The sequence below is a fragment of the Podarcis muralis genome, chromosome 1, assembly GCF_964188315.1.
Source record: "Podarcis muralis chromosome 1, rPodMur119.hap1.1, whole genome shotgun sequence".
NCBI lineage: Eukaryota > Metazoa > Chordata > Lepidosauria > Squamata > Lacertidae > Podarcis > Podarcis muralis.
The window spans coordinates 83,826,202-83,837,619 of NC_135655.1; the positions used below are offsets into that span (position 1 = coordinate 83,826,202).

Consider the following 11,418-nt stretch of genomic DNA (forward strand, 5'->3'; position numbering starts at 1 on the left):
ACCTTCTCGCTGGAGCGGTACCTGTTTATCTACTTGCAGTCGATGTGCTTTCGAACTGCTAGGTGGGCAGGAGCAGGGACCGAACAATGGGAGCTCACCCCATCGCAGGGAATCAGCAAGCCCTAGGCTCTGTGGTTTAGACCACAACGCCACCCTATTGACATCTTACAAGGCTGTTAAAAGGCATAACAATGTAATGTATGGGAAAGGCTTTGATCACTTGAAAAGCACTATATACATGCAAAATGCTGTTGTAACTTCAAAACAAATACAGTCGTACCTCAGAAGTTGAATAGAATCCGTTCTAGAAGTCCATTTGACTTCTGAAACGTTTGACTTCCAAAGCATGGCTTTGGAAAACTGGGACACTCACTTCCAGTTTTCGATTATTCGGGAGCCGGAACGTTTGACTCCCGAGGTGTTCGGGAGCCGAGGTAAAACTGTATGTTATTAAATTTGCCCTTGATGATAGCCTGAGAGCTGTTTGACCAGCCTCTGCCACCAAGGGCATCTGAGAAAGCCCTGATTTTCACCAGAATTCATTCCTTCTGAGAAGGGATAAGAGAAGGGCCATTCCTAGCACAGCCCAGGTGTTTGGAGGGAAATTGCCTACAGAATGTTATTCCTGCAGGCATTCATGAAGGCTGTGAAAAACTACTTGTTTAGAGTGGAACTGCACTTTACAGCCATATTTAACAAAGCTAGGGTGGCTACTTCTGTTGGGGAAAAGCAGCTTTGAGAAAGGATGATTTGGAGTGGAGAGGAGGGCTCTTTACCCTGCCCTTGCCCACTTCTTTTCTGCTGGACCTCCTGCCTTCACGCTGCTCCACAAACGCACTTGCAGGGTTCCAGATGTGTGCTTCCCCTCTCTTTCCTGACAAGCAGCCTATACAATGTAAAGGGGGGAAATCCAGCTTTAAATGTGCAATTTAAGTGGAGGGATGATTTGATGTTAGTTTTTACCTCAATATCATGAGCTTGATAGTGAGACCTTGAAGAGACACTGTCAGCCAGACATCAGTTTGTTAATATGCTGGACTGAGGCTTCAGAAACATGAGAGGTTCCAGCAACAGGGATGTGTGCACAGGGATGTGCATTTTCTAGAAACAGACCTAGTTAGCAAGCTATGCCTCCACACGGCCTTATTGCTGGAATCTCTCATGTTTCTGAAGCCTCAGACCAGCATATTGACAAATGATGTTGCCTTACGTTAAGAATACATGTACCCATGCCATGCTAGGAAGGGCCTACCATACTCCAGTTTGTTCCTATGATCCTACTTAAGTGGCTATTCCTTCCTGAGTTGTCTGTTTCTGGTGCGCAGAACAAGAACCCAGGCGCAATGCTCCAGTGAAGGGTTTATTGGTGCATATCCATTTCTATTACATTCAGAGGAGTCGTAATGCACAGGCAGAGTACCAGGGACTTTGCCCCCAACAGTTCAAGTTTCCTAATCCTGGCCTTGCAGGGCACAATGGAGGTCACTGTCTATGGGTGGGGCAGGCTGGCAGCCAGCTGGGAATGAGTAGAGGAAAACATTTGGCCTCATAACTACCCAGCCATCAGCAGGCAGCCCCTGAGGTAGGTGGGGAGGGACAGCCTCCATTTTATAGACAGGAACAAGCAATGGCCCGGAGTAGTTCCATGAGCCAAACTCTTAAGCCACAGCTGGCACATTTACACACCCCATTATTCCATATACGTAATCTAACAGAACAGATTTAGCTACAGGACATCACAGTGTAGAGTCCCCATGTGATGGCCCAGTGGGAGAGCAGCTCTTTGAAACCTTGCACTGATGGTGTTTGTGCATGTGCTCAACCGCATGGAACACACCACCTGTGCAGTGCCCAGGACTAGATACATGACATTCACCAATGAAGTACAAGGGAGCACAGTATTCTGTTTCTAAAAATCAGATTCGGTGACTGAAACAAATGTATATTTCTGTGAAATTTAGTCCTATCACAAAAATCTGAATTTTCTTTATATGGCAGTTGAAGGGAAATATGAAAATAGCAGGGTTTAAGAGTACAAGAAGGCAGCTGATGATGGTGTTGGGAGAGTGGTTGTGAGGGACTGAGGAGGAGCCAGGAATGGGAGGCCACCAACTTGGAAATGTCAAGGGATGAAGAGAAGCCACAAGTGCTACAGAGGGCTCATACAGTGCAATGGCTCAATGCCACAGTGGCAGAGTACCTCAGCCCTCCTCGAAGCCATCCCCATTCCAGCTGCCAAGGCCAGGCTAGGGGGTGGCCTCCTGGAGACTTGGATCTGGTAGTGAATCTTGCTCAAGCTGGGGCCACTACAAGGCAAGAACAAGGTGAGAAATGCAATAGCTGTGCGGAGGATGGAGAATAGAGCAGGAGCTGTGAGGAAGAGGCTACAGCAAGAAACAAGATGAAGCTGGAAATACTGAAGGAGGAGTTGTAGTCTGAAGCAGAAAGTCTAGTATAATAGGTAAGAGGTTCTGTTATGTGATGAGGCAAATACCAAAGGCCAAGGTGCCAGTGTTTGTACCTGGTGTGGCTTTTTGCTGCTTGCCTATTACACTGATGTTGGGAGTTCCTGTTTTCCACTGGGCCTGAAGAGGGCAGTGAGCCACAAGAGTGGTGTCAAATCTGTGTGATGATTTCCTGACCGAGAGATGATCATAGTCTTCATTCAATCATTAGGTTAGCTGTTTCCTGGCCTCCAGGTTATGTTGGCAAGTTTTACCTGCACTTCCTTTTCCTGTCTGAGGGGTGGAGATCTACTTCACAAATCACTGTCTACTCTTTGGGCAACCTTTACGGCTGTCCTGAGAGATGGCGAGAACAGGCACAGCACTGTGCACAAGGAGACACGTGCACATGGATATTGCACAAGTACCTGCATTATACTTGAGAGCAAATCAGGGTGCATAAGGCCCTTGCTAACTTACCCAGCAGTTTACTGGCTTCAGCAATCATCACTGCCATTCCTCAAATGGAAGAGGTTCAGAGTCTTCTGTGGGCAGGAAATCTTAGCTAAGGACATCATTCAGAATGGCAGGTGGACCACAGGCTGTTGAATGTTCATGGGCACAGTCATGGGACTGAATGGCAATGGTTCAGCATGGAGAGACCAGTTGGTGCATGTGAAATCTCCCACCCCAGGAATCTGTTGGCTCTGCCTGAATGCTATCAGGCTTGGCATTTCTGGCAGGACCTAGCTGCTCTTTTCCTTTGCTGGCCTGCTGCTTTTCTCCCCTTAGCAAAACAGTGCAGTCTACTTCTCTTCTTAGGGGAGGAGGCTAATGAGAGCTGGCTAAGGTACCTACTCTGGCCTACGCATGGCACAGCACCAACACCAGCAAGCTCTGCTTGGGGGAAATGGGAGGTGGTGGTGCTGGCCCCATACTCTCTGTGTGTCCAGAAGGCAGCATCTCTTGCACTGCTTGGCCCAAGCTTCCTTTGTGGCCTGGAGCTTCCTTGAAGGGCTATGACACAGCTGCCAGTTGGTCCAGGCCCACAATCATTTCAAAGCCACTTCAGGTTGGTGGTTGTTCAAGGAAAGCACAAGGAAAGAAGGCTTATCCCATGAAGCCAAGGGAGTGTCAGGGCCAGTAGACACATGCCAACTTCTCACACAGGCATGTGAAGCTCATTGTACTCATCCTGCCCATCTTCATCAAAGTTTGGTTCTGCATCCTCGGAATCCAGCTGCAAGTGGGAGGAAAGGACAGAAGAAAAGAGTTAAGCAGCCATTCAAATACAAGGTGGTACAAGGCCATCTCTTTTTCAGAGCAGAGACCTCAGAGCACAATGAGTCTACAGGCAGGTTTGGGTGGTCTCTGAGAAAATTCACAATGTGCGCCCCCCAAGCTGGTTCTCCAATACAGTACTGCAGGACAGTAAAGAAGGTGACAACAGAGTCTTCTGCTCTCCAGCTTCAAACATTATATCACGATGCCATGAAAAGTTTTTTAGTTATGATATTGACCATTTAACCAAATCTGATGCATACACTTTAGACCAATGGCTGAATAAGGACTGGGACTCCCATAACAGTTTAAGACATCAGGCAATGGCGTTTGCTTACCGCTTTGAGTTCTCTCTCATGGAAGAAACGTGGCAGCAGGAATCGTCGCAGGGGGACTGTCATGATCAGGACAAATGGGAAAGCCAGCGATGCCACAGTGGATTTCACCACCCACAGCAGCACAATGCAGGCTAGCTGGATGCATGTGAACAGGTTCATTCTCCAGGTCTTCACCTAAAGGTAAGCCAGCCAGATGATGCACCCTTCTTTGGGCAGCTCTATTTTTTAGCACTTGACAAAGTACCAGACCTTCAGTGTAATACTCCATTCCCTTCTATGGAAGGGTTATCTCTCATAAAGCTGTGCTTGTTACCACTCAGTGAGTGGTTTGCTCCCCATGCCAGTCAAGCCAGCCACTGCATGCCTTTCCCCTGTCCTTCCCCATCTTTATTTTCAGGCCCATCTCAACTGCCACCCACTGAACTTGCCACCCCTTTCACCACTCCCCACTCCCCCAGCGCACCTACCTTGACAACATAGACATGATCAGGATGGTGCTTGGATGGCATGAAGATAAGGAGGAGCCGCTCATAGAGCTGAATGCCAGTCAGTGACGTCACACCCATATATAGGAAAATCCCAAACAGCACAGCCAATGGGATCTGGCGTAGTACATTCCCCATCACGATGGACAGGCCTGAAGAGCAGGATACAGTGTTGCATTCTCTTTCTACACACAGGTACACCCATACTTCACGATCAGAACATGGGGCAATGCCTGACATTGACACACAGGTACACCCCTGGATATATACTGAATGGGCCTGATGCTTTAATATAGAGACACAGAACTATGGTTAGAAAGAACAAGGAGATTTACAGGCTCACTGTTTTACTGTATGTGTCCACTAGTTTCATGGAGCCATGTTCCCACATGCTCCACCCCACCACCACCACAATATGCCACAAGTAGAGAGTGTCACTACACCACAGGGAAATGAATGCCTGCATAACAAATTCAGGTTGCTCAAATGAGCTAAGATGCACACAACCACCTCTGACAACAAGCTCCTCTGTGTGGACCTCACCAACAAGGCCAGCGATGAGCACTCCTGTCACACGCTGCTCCTTCACTTCCTCAATCTTTGGCTTCTCACCAGGTGCAATGGCCTTGCTCATGACTGTGAGGGCGTTGACGTGGGTGACTGAGCGGACCGTGGCAGCCGTGAGCCAAGGCAGCCCAAAAAGGGCACAGAGCCCTCCCATTGTACCAATGAGCAGCAAATCAAGGTGGAAGCCCGATCCCTTTATCAACTTCCGCTCCTTCTTGCTGACAATCAGGCTGCAAAGGAGATAGGAAGGGAGGGGAGCAGAACAAACCTGAGTTTCAGTGACCAATGTAACAGATTTTGGCTGTAGCAAGGGGAGCAGTGGCACACGGTATTTTGAATTTATTGTTATTAGTTTCTGCAGCAGCTCTTTCTAATTGGGAGACTTGGAAGAATCAAGGCATGTGGTCAGCAAAGGGAGCATACAAAACAAATAACATGCATCACACTATAGAAAAGACCTCCTGGGAGCTATGGAAACAGTAGACAGCAAGGGCAAATGAAGTTAGGAGCCTGCTGTCACATCCCCTCAGAAGGGGTCACTCTGTCTGTCCCCTTGATTCTGACTTCTCTTCCCACACAACACCAATGCCAATTATTTAATTTTACTTAGCATTTCTACAGGGTGATAGGTACAGAATGAGCTGGCCCCCAGTGTAGAGGCCTGGCACTTACGTGGTGATCTGGGTTTCCATAAAGATAAGGATGAAGACCAGAAGTGCAGGGATGGCAGAAGCAAACATCATCCACATGGGAAACACCTGGTTGCTTCCCAAGGGATGGATGAACCAGCCACGCTTGTTGGGGGTTGTGACTGACAGTACTGAGGGAACATTCAGCTTCTGTGGTGACAACATGGAGGAAAAGACATCAGTCTTGTTTTCTGCATGGAATAGATATCATAATCAACAAGAACTTTATTACCCACCCTTCACCAGTAGGTCCCAGTTCCATTAGGAATGCCACAGAAAGCTTGGAATGTCCTGTTCTATTTTGGCATCTATGTCAAAATCATGTTAATTGGACATGCCTGTACTGGCGTATGGGTGTATGTCTTAATGGGTCTCAGATGCATTCACTGAGCTTGTTCAATTCCCATAGCTGCTGTGGTACACCTGTGCACTGTCTGTAGTGGGCTCTGCTTCTCTATATGTATATAATGATGGGTTGTGCAGTCACACAGGGGAAATGTGGTTGGGATGCAGAACATCCGCATTGCTTTGTAATACAGTGGTACCTCGGGTTAAGAACTTAATTCGTTCTGGAGGTCCGTTCTTAACCTGAATCTGTTCTTAACCTGAGGCACCACTTTAGCTAATGGGGCCTCCCACTGCTGCCGTGCTGCCACCGCATGATTTCTGTTCTCATCCTGAAGCAAAGTTCTTAACCTGAAGCACTATTTCTGGGTTAGCGGAGTCTGTAACCTGAAGCGTCTGTAACCTGAAGCATCTGTAACCCGAGGTACCACTGTATCCCACTTCCCTTGCTCCATTTCTAGTTTAGAACACTGATCAGGGATCACAGAAGTTTTCACACGACAGATTTTGCATCTTTTCTTGGTGGTCCTCAACAAAGACTGACGGTCCTAAACACAGCCCCATTTTGAAGTTACTGCAGATTAGAAGGAATCCCAGCCTAACATGATAAAACTACCAGTTGTAGATAGCAATTCTAAACTACAGCTTGTATGCACACTAAAGGCATGTATGCCTCTCTCAGCACAGCCACCACAGCCAACCTGAACACCCTAGGCCAATATAGCATCTGACACTATTCAGAAGCCCAGCCAGACATGCATTCTGTCCTTAAGTGACTATACATTCCACAGACAATCCAGCTAGAGGTAACAGGGACACATTCAACAATGTAACTCACAGAATGGCCTGAACTGGATTTGTTTCCTGTTTAGAAGTATTGCTTTCATGTGAAATTTACACCGATTGAGAAGACACAGATGCTGGCACCCACATAGACAATGGAAGTCTCAGATTAAAGTCCAAACTCCTTGAAAAACACATGTCCCTCATACCCACTGGGTGGTGAAGAGTTGGAACAGGCAGTACCTACCTGGGTATATGTATCAGTGATGGTATAGTCCACCAGAACCATGACAAGGATAGAGATAGGGATTCCAAAATCTCCAATGATTCGTCGGGCCTACAGACCAAGCACAGGAGATGAAAGTAAGCACAGGGCATGCTGGAGATGTTGCTGGGCGCTGAGCCCAAAAGACCCTATCTGGTCTTTCATCCACTGAAGAATTTCTCACCATATGACTCTGCCTGAAAATGCTTTGTGATGAGGTTTGGTATAGTAGAATAGTTCCTAAAGGTGATGCTAAGATGTCTGACCCTTCTCTCCACCACTACACTGCCAGTCCCTGGCCACCTTATATGTCAATCATATGGGGATGCCAGCCAGATTCAAAATGGTATCTTGATAACATTTGGGCATGCCCCAGAGCAGCCTTCCCCAACTTGGTGCCCTCCATATGCTTTGGGCTAGAACTACCAACATAATTTACTATTAGCCATGGAGCCCAAGGCTGGTAAGAGTTGGAGTCCAAAACATCTGAAGAGCACTTTGTTGAGGAAAGGTACCCTGTGGAGTGCCCAGCTGAGCCTCTGCATTTCTGTGGTTGAACTTCAGCATCCTGGGGGAAGTAATGTACCTTTGGCCTCCGTGGTATTGACTAGAGCCAGGCTCTCTTCATAAAAAGCTATGCATGGAAGGGCATCAGAACAATATCTCCACCTATTATTGCTCTTAGTACGGGGGGGGAACCCTGCTTCAGTGAACATGTAGAATGGAAAGGCTAGATGTCTGTATGGGGAAATGCTACCACACTTCTTGCTATTTAGGCCTTAGCCTCACCTTTCCTCCTAGGAAACGGCTGTTCTTAAACTTGCGCATGAAGAAGGCAATGAAGAAGGTTCCCAACATGAGGATGAGGGACAGCAGGGCAGTGTTTGGCTGCATCTGAGCGTCAAGAGCCATGTAATCAGGAGGCAATGTGCTGCCATTTAGATCTCTTGGAAGATTTGGCGGGTAGAACCTCAGTAGTGGGTGCTCTGTAAATACCTGGGAATATAGTGTCAGAAAAGAGGACACTTACAGACAGCCATGAAAGACGGAAGAGTTGTTCATCTTCCAACTCAAGGGTGGTGTGTGAGAAGTCATCAATAACCCACAGTTTGTCTCATAATGCTGGCACAGAGTTGATACCAGCAGGCCAGCCAGGCAGATCCAGCTCCAAAGCTCACCTTGTAAAGTTTGTAGAATGTTTCATAAATAAAGATGAGGGAGATAAGGAAGGCAAAGATCTCCTGGGTAAAGGGGGAGATGTATCGCACCAGGAAGCTGCCCTCAGCGGCCACAATGATGAAAATGAAGACAATAAGCCAGAGGCCAATCCATACCCGGCCTGTCAGATACTCGATGCCCTGGCTCTGGCAGAACTGCCAAAAAAAGAATCAGAGGTGACAGAAATAAGAGAACTGGCTTGAGCATGTTTCCCTTCCATTCTTTGTACCTTGGCTCATTTTGAAGAGCAAGTCTGCACAACATGTGGCCTGCTAAACTTTGCAGACTGTTATGTATTTGACAAGGGACGCGGGTGGCGCTGTGGGTAAAAGCCTCAGTGCCTAGGGCTTGCCGATCGAAAGGTCGGCGGTTCGAATCCCCGCGGTGGGGTGCGCTCCCGTTGCTCGGTCCCAGCGCCTGCCAACCTAGCAGTTCGAAAGCACCCCCAGGTGCAAGTAGATAAATAGGGACCGCTTACTGGCGGGAAGGTAAACGGTGTTTCCGTGTGCTGCGCTGGCTCGCCAGATGCAGCTTTGTCACGCTGGCCACGTGACCCGGAAGTGTCTCCGGACAGCGCTGGCCCATGGCCTCTTGAGTGAGATGGGCGCACAACCCCAGAGTCTGTCAAGACTGGCCCGTACGGGCAGGGGTACCTTGACCTTTTACCTTTACCTATGTATTTGACAAGCTCACTGTGTTTGCAGTCCCAGGAGGGCGATACAAATAGAGTTTTAGCGCAGCCCCTCTGGGAAGTATGCAAGCCTACAGTTGAGGCATTATAAACCCCTCCTGGTTTGATGGAGGGGAGGTGCCAAACAACCCAGCAAGAAATGGAAATCATCAGGCTTCATCCTCTGTTCAGTTACATGGTCATCAGCATCCAGTGTCTTGAGCTACCAAAACGTTACCAGGCTATTTTGAGGCACATTTGAGTATTATCTACTGTACTGCATACCCATCACCAAACACTTTTGAAATTTGTGCTTGAGTCTTGCCCCACCATAATTGCCAAACCCTCTTGAGGTAACTCAGGGACACTCTGTGGGCAAATTCCCATGCAAGCAAAGATCAGAAATGCCCAAAGCAACAGAAATAGCAGCAGTGTTGGCCAATAACTACTCTTTCAGCCCACCATAAAAGATTGAGGCAGTTGGGCCTCCTTGGTTAAAGCAATGCATGCATCCTGTATCATTAAACTGAGAGCACATGCTCCTACCCTGTGCAGTGGCGCTCTCTGGTATGGGCATAGCATTTCCTCAACAAGGATAATGTAGGCACATTGTTTAATAAACCAAATAGCCCTATTCAAAGGCTGCAGAAGATTATTGTGATGATTTGAGAGGGTGCAGAAGATGATGGGGATTATTTGAGAGGAGTCACCTTTCAGCATGGAGTCAATTCCAGCCTCGAAGTCACTAAATTATGTTATTACCTAAGCAGTGTGGGATCAATATGTAAGCAGGAAATAAATCCATTTGTGTACAGCGACTCCCATGTAGATGGGAACACAAACCTCTCATTTTCAGGTGATTCCACTGAGGTAGTTAAAACCCCATCCATATAGGTGAAAATAAGTTAACAAAAACAGTTTCTCACACAGTTCTGCCCCCATGTCATTTGGAATTTTGGTGACACCCTCCACCACTCAAGTAATGTGTGAATTAGGCCAGATTTAAGCCTTCTAGTGTCCTATATGGGCACTTCATAAGCAGTGCACAGCAGCTTGCAGTATGTGGGACATCTGCATGTGAAAGTGGCAATGTAGAACCAAGGAAGACACCAGTTTACAGATACCTTGTAAAAAGCTTCTTCAAAGACCAGCAGAGGCCCTGAGAAGCCAATGACAAGGAGAGGCTGGGCACTCAGCAGAGAAAAGAGCATGCCCAGCACTGAGGTGGAGATGATCAACTCCGAAACGCCCATGAGACCGTCTGTCTTCTCACCTGTAGAGAAAGAGCAATGTCTCTGGGACAAACTGCAGAGTGGCAGACAGAAACATGTGCCCAGCTCCCCCTGGTGGGTGGGGCTCACCACAGGAGAAAACTCATAGCCTTTTCTCTCAATTGCCACTGCCAACGAGTCCCTCCATGCACAGATACGCTACTGTTGGATAATTTTGTGGAACAGTTAGGCCAAGGAACCTCAACATGAGCGAATTCCCTCAAATTAAATTCTAACAGATAATTTCCATCACGGAATGCATTCCTTTACAGAAATACACCCTTGTTAGAGAGTGCAGCAAGTGATGGGAGATATATTCTAGCTGCAGAGATTTTGAATCCTCTGCTTATTTCAGTTACCTTCTTGGAAGTGTTTGCACTGGGTCCCTACCCATAAACATGGGGGGAAAGGAACAGAGTTTTCTGAAGAGTAAGTGTCCTAGGGAGAATGGTACCCACCCTGTTGGAGCAGGGTAAACTGATGTCTGGATCTACCTCTAATATGAGAGAAAAGTGCAGAATGTAAGCCAGTGGATATATGACTCTGTTACAGTTATTATTATTTTTTATATTATATGACATCTTTAAAAAATCATTTATTTCTTTACATTTATATCCGACCTTTCTTCCATAATGGAACTTAAGGCAAGATACATAGGATTCGCAAGCAGAGTCCCCCATCCAGGAACTGATCAAAATCAGACCTACTTTGCTTTAGCAATATTGTTGCATCAAGTGCTTAAGATGTAATAAATACATTGGTGGCCATGAACACGTATAGAAGAAGAAGAGTTTGGATTTGATATCCCGCCTTTCACTCCCTTTAAGGAGTCTCAAAGTGGCTAACATTCTCCTTTCCCTTCCTCCCCCACAACACTCTGTGAGGTGAGTGGGGCTGAGAGACTTCAAGAAGTGTGACTGGCCCAAGGTCACCCAGCAGCTGCATGTGGAGGAGCGGAGACGCGAACCCGGTTACCCAGATTACGAGACTACCGCTCTTAACCACTACACCACACTGGCTCTTGAATAGAATAGAATATAGAAGAATGGATTGTGGGTAATT

At 47.2% G+C, this 11,418-nt stretch overlaps 1 protein-coding gene across 2 annotated transcripts in view; it reads right to left on the minus strand.

Annotated features, from left to right (window-relative positions):
* Positions 1-1,347: 1,347 nt before the first annotated feature.
* Positions 1,348-11,418, minus strand: part of SLC4A3 (solute carrier family 4 member 3) — a 46,116-nt gene continuing 36,045 nt past the window's right edge. The window contains exons 15-23 of one of the 2 annotated variants that reach the window (XM_077933719.1): positions 10,210-10,358; positions 8,376-8,570; positions 7,987-8,193; positions 7,180-7,269; positions 5,788-5,954; positions 5,161-5,345; positions 4,531-4,700; positions 4,064-4,237; positions 1,348-3,684 (exon numbers count right to left, since the gene is read on the minus strand). In XM_077933719.1, the coding sequence (XP_077789845.1) occupies positions 3,607-3,684; positions 4,064-4,237; positions 4,531-4,700; positions 5,161-5,345; positions 5,788-5,954; positions 7,180-7,269; positions 7,987-8,193; positions 8,376-8,570; positions 10,210-10,358 (1,415 nt within the window). In that variant the 3' untranslated portion in view covers positions 1,348-3,606. Of the gene's footprint in view, positions 3,685-4,063; positions 4,238-4,530; positions 4,701-5,091; positions 5,346-5,787; positions 5,955-7,179; positions 7,270-7,986; positions 8,194-8,375; positions 8,571-10,209; positions 10,359-11,418 lie in introns of both variants that reach the window. The other variant, XM_028740776.2, reaches the window with a different exon arrangement.